This window comes from Telmatherina bonti (genome assembly GCF_933228915.1).
Source record: "Telmatherina bonti genome assembly, chromosome: 6".
NCBI lineage: Eukaryota > Metazoa > Chordata > Actinopteri > Atheriniformes > Telmatherinidae > Telmatherina > Telmatherina bonti.
The window spans coordinates 33034723-33042857 of record NC_136624.1 but is presented as its reverse complement, the minus strand read 5'-3'; the positions used below and the strand labels follow the sequence as shown (position 1 = coordinate 33042857).

Sequence of the window (8135 nt, the reverse complement as noted above, 5' to 3'; positions counted from 1 at the left end):
ATATATATATATATATATATATATATATATATATATATATATATATATATATATATATATATATATATAAGGGGCTGAAACTAAACCGCACCCTGATGAGACCGAGACCACAGAGATCCAGTGATGCAGTATGAGCTACATGACAGTGTGAGAGCGATTGTTGTATTGCTTGGAGAAGACTGTATGAAAGGACCGGGGGGGGGGGGGGGGGGGGGGGGGTGCCGCGGTCTCTTTTCAGGACTGCCAAACTAAAGACGCACCTTCCTCCTCACGCAATACAGTCTCTGGAGATTGCAAGCGGGAGGAGGGGGGGCACACAGGAAGGGGAGGGGGGGTGAAACTATCGTAGTTACAAAATCATGCAAGACGAAATAAATACACATATAAACACATCTGTCTAAATTCCGGCTGACATGTTTTTAAAGTGGCGCATGAATTAAATCTGTAAAGAGTTCGTTTGTCATCACTCAGAAGTTGGACGTGGTCTCACTTCCACATCCCATACATGCGTATGTTTCCCCATTCTGACACACTGTAATGTCATTTCATCCAGCTACAGGCCAACTCCCAGAATAAGCCGCTGTCTCCCCGTTTCCCCCAACACGCCGCAACATACATCCCACTTCTCCTTTTTTTTTTTTTTTTTTTATTAAATGACATCTTCCCTACTTCTTACCGGTCTCTTTTACATGCATATTTTGCCCATGCACTGGCAAGGAGCCTTCCACAGACGCTATAGAGAAAGATGCTGAGAGAGGGACCGCTCTGCGGCACTGGGATGCAGTCAGTCGACAAAGTAAGACCGAGACCCAATTCACGAGCAAAAATACCAGACAAAGCAGAGAACAGACTGTCTACTTACTTTCACTTGGATTAACAGATATCCCGACAGCTGTCACTGAACTGCAGATGTAGAAAAGAGTCGGGAGTAACTGCGGCTGTCGCCATATTGTTGCTGCTATCTTCCTTCCCAGTGCGTGCCGCTGCCCTGCATAATTGATGACTCTCAGCAAATTGTTAGGGAGTGTCGGTAAATGCCTTCGCTTTCAGTAACGGACAAGAGACCGCAGCATCGTAAGCATAAAACATAGTGTTTACTGTTCATGTAGCAACAGTCATATTCTGGTTGGCACTGGTATAACATTTGGAAACACGCTTGTAATCGTTTATATTCTCTTTCAAGAGGAAAGTTTAAATGTCAAAAAAGGCCTGGAAGTTGAAAGACTTAAAAGGCAGATAGTTTATATGCTCACATTCAGTGTATTGTACTTAAACAGTCTAATTTAACCATTCATGCACAAGTGTTCATATTATTTAACAAGCAGACCTACAAAAAATATAATAAAATAAACTTGTGATGTTTTGTGATTGAGCTGTTTTGAGTGAAATTAACCTACACGTTAAAGTGGAGTTATAATCTAAAAGATCTATTTATTTTTATGCATAACTTGTATGGTTTTTTCAGTGCATGAAGGCCCTGAAAGTGGACCAGCATGCTCAAACCTATGACCATTAAGTCCATGATAACTTCATGAGGTCAATTTGTCTTTTCCTCTTTCTTGATATTATAACATAAAATCAATATAATGTTTTGTGGGACTCAAATAGCACATAGTGAAAACTGTATGGAAATTCTTCTGAATATAAGTTAAAGGGCATGAGAATAAAAGCTTTAGGACTATATAATTTCTTGGCTTTTCAAATCAAAAGCACTGAATCCCTGCTGTGATAACAGAAAAATATTGGTGGTGAACCTTGTTCCATATCTGTACTCAGGACAAATCAGAGTTGGATACAACATTGCAATGTTCAGAACATGTTAAATAAATAGTTTAAGTCAGGGATCCCCAACCCTGGTCCTCGAGGACCGGTGTCCTGCAGGTTTTCCAAGTGTATCAGCTGCAAAACACCTGATTCAAATCAATGAGTGTTTAGCAAACATGTGCAGAGCTTATCTGAGTTTGAGTCAGGTGTGTTTGGTTGGAACACTTGGAAAACTTACAGGACACTGGTCCTTTAGGACCAGGGTTAGGGATCCCTAATTTAAGTCATAAAGCTACACAAAGCTGCTCATGAACAACCACTTAATATGCAAACACTATTTTTCTACTACAAAATTTTAAGAAATTATCTGGATTTGTGGGTATTGATTCTATTTTCAAAGTCAGCATCAATAAAAAAAAAAAATCACATTTGTAATTTTTGTCATGATTTAAGATTTAAAGCAAATTGTTAAATGCTAAACACACATTTCAGCTGTTTATCCTTACACTTTTTAAATGGATGGATTTTGTCTTAATTAAACAGGATGCAACAGCAAATCAAACTATATGTCTGCGTTAACAAATATGAATAAAATAAATACCAGTAAGAAGCCACATCATTCAGAGTTGATGGAGTTGATACTTAGATATCTGTCAACCAAAACCTTGGAATTTATCCTTTTTTTAAGATATGGTGAAACCACTCTGCTGATACATAACATGCCTCTACAAGTTTAAGGCAATAAATTGTGTATGGCTTCTCTGTCACATGATTATGACAGGCTGTGAGATTTTATGATGATGCTGCTTCTGTACCTGATGATGAGGTTTTCTTGTAATACTCTACTTGTTTAACGCAGGTTATTGTGTGTGTTTTATTATATATACCACATCACTTTTATAAAATTATCCTTTTTAGTTTCTATTTAGTGAATTATCTTATATCTTATCATTTTAAAATATTTATTCAATCTTACTTCACTTTACTTTAATTAGAATTTATTTTGAACAAAAAAAAAAACAAAACAAAAAGACAAGAACAAATATTGGTTACAACAAACCACAAACAAAATAAGCTTCTTAAGTTAAAAAAAATGAAAAATCTTAATTTTCTTTGTTGTTTTTCTAAAGTATTGATGTTCTTATGTCTTATTTATATTCCATCCATCTTTGCAATATAGACATTAATGAATGCTATATTTGAATTTCTCTAAAGGGCAAAGAGTATTTACATGGATATAAGTGAAAAAGTAATGGTGATACTTGATGAGATAGCAGCAGGCAACCAGTTTCCTATAAACCATTAGACAATAAAAAGTTGTACAGTGTATACTTTATTCTATACATAGTCCACAAATGAATGAGTAATTCATTTAAGAGAGCTCCCCAGTGAGATATTGACAGTAGAAACCTATGCACGGACTGCTGATATAAAATCACCACATAAAAGTTTTTCAGTGTCTGAAAAGATTTGCTCAGAAGCCCTGAATGTTGAAACAATCGGTCAATTTTCAGAGTTCCAACAATGTCTCCCTCTGGTGGTCAGCTGAAGAAGTGCAGCTAGAATCGACAAGGAATTATTGAGATGGTTATTTTTGTTTGGCTTCTGTGTGTATTTTACAGTTTTGAGCATAGCAGTGACATTTATCAGACAGCAACAGATAAGGAGGAGAGCAGACTAATGTGCCCCAATGATTTGAAGTGAGTCTAGCAGTTCCTGAATTGTCTCAAGTCTTGCCAAGACTAGCCTCTCTAGTACCTTTATGAAATGCCATGTGGGTGTCAGTGGTGATATTTGTTGGTGTCAGCTGCAGCCTTTCTCTGGTGTAGTCTCTCGATCTGTTTCCTGACCTAACCTGGTTTGTCCTTACACTTGTGCAGGAGAAAGTATGAGAATTATCCAAAGAGGAATTGGAGGAGGAGGGAGGAAGATGTGCAGGAGAGCATACCACAAGAAGTGAGAGGTGCAAGCTTTGAGGTCAAGGTGTGTGGTGGAGACACCGGGTAGCTTAGAACTGAGCCTGTTGAAAAAATAGTTCAGCTTTATTTGACCTCTCCTGGTAGCCTGATAGCTGCCTGTTTGCCTTCTTACATCCCTGTCCACACATTGTTTAAGTCAGTGTTTTTCAACCACTGTGCCATGACACACTAGTCTCCCCTGAGAGATTGTCGGGTGTGCCGTGGGAAATTATCCAATTATATCACCCAACTGGTGTAAAAGATAGTTGTTTATCCAAACATACCCAGGTTTCATACTGAGTGAGTAGAAATATGAAAGATCATGAAAAACCTCTTTCTTTTATTATTGTCAATATTCTTATTAAAGATATTTTGACAGGAACAACTTCACTTTATTAGTACAAACTATAGTGTCATTTTTAAACATTTTTGATTTGTGGTGTGCCATATATTCTTTTCAATGAAAAAAGATTTACTTTGGCTCTAAAAAAAAACAAAAAAAAACAAAAACAAAAACAAAACAAAAAAACACTGGTTTAAATATCTTTTTTTTTGTTTTTTTTTTTTTGTTACTACCTCCCTTACAACATGTAAGAGAGAAGATTCTGATACTATCTCCTCTATTACGGCAGTGGCAATGCTTGTCTGATAACAGTTCAGCAGTTTAGCATTGATATATTATAAAAAATATAATAATGTATTTATCATAACAAGTGTTTCTACATACAATTATGTAAGGTAAATATCTAGTTAACTTTTCCGTGATGGAAATTTTCAAAAATGTACACAAGTTAAATGTACGTAATTACATTTTTATACCATTTGGTTTAAATATTTACCGAATCTGAAATTTGTAAGAGTTTGGAAGAAAAATCTCCAATCAGATAACCTTTTTTTTCTGTGTTTACAAGGAATGTAAGCTAAAACATTTTTACTTTGAGTATTTTATTAATCAAATACAAGGAAAAATATTGAATTAGTCCACAGTTTATCATTACAATTTTAAAACTAAAACTTTTATGACACATAAGATTAAAAGATAATGATCTATGATCAGTTGAAAAGCTATGACATTTGTCAATATAGAAATGTTTGATTACACATTTTTACATAAAGTCTCTATTCAAAGAGAACATTTTAATAATTTTACACAATTTTTAAACTAACCTGCTTCACTGTCAAAAACAATTGTTCTAAATATAAAAGTAAGTTTTAAATTAATTTCATTAAAAAAGAAAACAAAGTTTTGTCCTTCGCACTTTCCGTAGTGATTCCGTTTTCTCTCGCGAGAAATGGGAGCCGTGGTTCGTCCTTCTTGCTTCTCGAAAAGGAGCTGAAATCTGGACAAGTAGCGATAAATATTGTTTTGGCATTTCAAAATTAATTATAAAACGATACTTTTCCTCTTAGTTTACTTCGACAGAATAGTCTGATAGCATTAAACAAACTATGTTATTCGTGGTCACCGTCCATGTTGGTTTGCAGGGAGGCAAGAAGTGCAAAATTCTCTTTAAAGATCACAATTAATAACCCTGCTTATCTACATAAAAGCTCTTCTCGGACTCCTACAAGATATGTATTTCTTGGCATCTCTCTAAACAGTTTGAAAGTTACCATGAAGAGGAAAATGTCTAAGCAGGGACACCAGTAAAACTCAGCTGCTTCGTCTGCCAGGATCTACTGAAGGATCCTGTAACTATCCCGTGTGGACACAGCTACTGTATGGACTGCATCGCAAAGCACTGGGACGAGGAGGATACGAAGGGAACACACAGCTGCCCTCAATGCAGGAAAGCGTTCAGACCGAGACCTGTCTTGGAGGAAAACTTCATTTTAGCTGATGTTTTGAAAGAGTTGAAGGAGACTGGATTTCATGCTACTCCTGCTGATCACTGTTATGCTGGACCTGAAGATGTAGCCTGTGATCTCTGCACTGGAAGAAAACTAAAAGCCATCAAGTCCTGTTTATTCTGTCTGATTTCTTATTGTGAGAAACACCTTCAGCCTCATTATGATGTGGCTTCATTTAGGAAACACAAGCTGATAGAGCCATCCAAGAACCTCCAGGAGAACGTCTGCAGTCGTCACGATGAGGTGATGAACATGTTCTGTCGTACTGATCAGAAGTGTATTTGTTATCTCTGCTCTGTGGATGATCACAAAGGCCATGACGTTGTCTGTGCTGCAGAAGAAAGGGCTGATAAGCTTAAAGATCTGGAGACGAGTCAACAAGAAATCCAGCAGAGAATCCAGGACATGGAGAAAGATGTGAAGCTGCTTCAACAGGAAATGGAGACCATCAATAACACTGCTGATAACACAGTGGAGGACACTGACAAGGTCTTCACTGATCTTCTCTTTTTTGTCAATAGAATAAGGTCTGATGTGAAGCAGCAGGTTAGATCCAACCAGGAAAATGAAGTGTGTCAAGTCAAAGTGCTTCAGGAGAAGTTGGAGCAGGATGTCACCGAGCTGAAGAGGAAAGATGCTGAGCTGAAGCAGCTCTCAAACACAGAGAATGACAACCAGTTCCTACACAACTACCTTTCGCTGTCAGCCGTCGGCGAGTCTACACACTCATCTACCATCAACATCCATCCTCTGAGCAGCTGCTTTGAGAATGTGATAGAAGCTGCATCAAAGCTCAGAGATAAACTACATGGTATTCTGACTGACAAAGCGGCAAACCTCCCACTAATGATCCATGATGTGTATCTGTTGCAAACACAACCAGAACCAAAGACCAGAGCTGAATTCTTGAAATATGCATGTAAAATGACACTGGATCCAAACACTGCAAGCACAGAGGTGTTACTGTCAAAAGGGAACAGGAAGGGAAAATTACTGTATCGACTGCAGCCTTATTATCCACAGAGTTTTCATGAATGGAAACAGGTTATGAGTAGAGAAATAGAGAAACTCTAACTGGATGTTGTTATTGGGAAGTGGAAATCAGCAGAGATATTTCTGTGGCAGTTGCAGTCAAAACTATCGGAACATTAGGTAATCTTTGCAGATTTGGACATGATACCAAATCTTGGTCATTAAATTGTTTCAGAGACTGTTACGAATTTTACCACAACTCCAAAGGTACCTTTAACATAGGTCCTGTGAGCCCCAGAGTAGGCGTGTACCTGAATTATGATGCAGGTATTCTGTTCTTTAACAGGGTCACTGAGACCATGACTCTCCTCCACAGAGTCCGGACCGTATTCACCGAAACACTCTGTGCTGGGTTTAGCTTTTGGGTTGATGACTCCGCTGTTGAGTTCTGTGAAATGGAATAAACTCACATTTTTAAATAAATACTTGTCCACATGAAAACCGGAACTTCTCCAATCTCTAAATATTTGAGTATTTGTATCTCAGTTTGATGTGTTAGTTTCTTTTCCGCTTCCTGGAGCCTAACAGTCCTTCATTCATCACAGATCATTTAGTCTAATAATTTGCAAATGTAAAAATGGTCCCATCTTATTTTAAGAGACCCTTTTTTTCTTTTCTGCTTTTGTTTGCTGAGAAATCGGATCAAACGAACTGCTCAGAAACTTTCTTGTCATTTCCAGGATCCAGATTAAAGATCATTCATCATGATGTATGTGACAAAATAGTTTCCCAGACAAAAGTCAGACTTTCTAAATAAGCAAATATTTTCTTTCTTCTTCATTTCTGTGAAACCTGAATCTGTAAATATGAGGATAAAACTTGAGCAGTTTTCTTGGAACAGCAGAAAATGAAATAAAGCTTCATTACAGAGAAATGAGTTGAGGTTTTAGCTTTTAATTTTTTTTTTGTACTATTTTTTTTTTTCTTTCTCAAATATGATCCATCTGCTGAAAATGAAAAGCATGAGAAATTGGAACCACAAGCAGGGACAACACAAATCTTCACAGTGGCCTGTAGCACCTCCAACAGGGAGATACTGGATCTAAAATCTTGTTTATTTCTGTCAGGAATTTAATGCTGAGTAATGAGTGAATTGGTTTCAAAGTGACAGTAAACATCTTCAAAACTATCATTAAATTCCAGAAACTTTACGCCTGTGAAGGAAAACAATATCTAATGTGATGTGCAGTTTTAAAGTTTTATCATCATTGTCGTTATCAATAATTTTATCATTATTGGTGGAGGTAGTAGTTACTACTAGTATTGTTCATAGTATTTTTTTTTTAAATGTTTTTTGTCATAATTATTATAGTTGTAAGTGGGTGGGGCTTAGATCTAGGCAGGCAATCGTCACATCAATCTGTTCAGGCCCTTATTGCCTATAAGTTTAGTGTGATCATTTCAAAATTTGAGAAATTTGTAGTGATTAATGATGTCACATAGTCCTATTGAAGTTCGCAATGGTGGCATGGGCATATCACTTTGTGGGCATGTCAACACTTTTGGCCTCCAGGGGGCGTGGTTAATTCA

At 37.0% G+C, this 8135-nt stretch overlaps 1 protein-coding gene across 1 annotated transcript; it reads left to right on the top strand.

Annotated features, from left to right (window-relative positions):
• The first annotated feature begins 5019 nt into the window (after positions 1-5019).
• LOC306757472 (tripartite motif-containing protein 16-like) lies at positions 5020-6789 on the top strand. The gene has a single exon (XM_079242526.1). It carries the CDS (start codon positions 5445-5447, stop codon positions 6645-6647), a length of 1203 nt encoding a protein of 400 aa, XP_079098652.1. The 5' UTR covers positions 5020-5444; the 3' UTR covers positions 6648-6789.
• The last annotated feature ends 1346 nt before the right edge of the window (positions 6790-8135 follow it).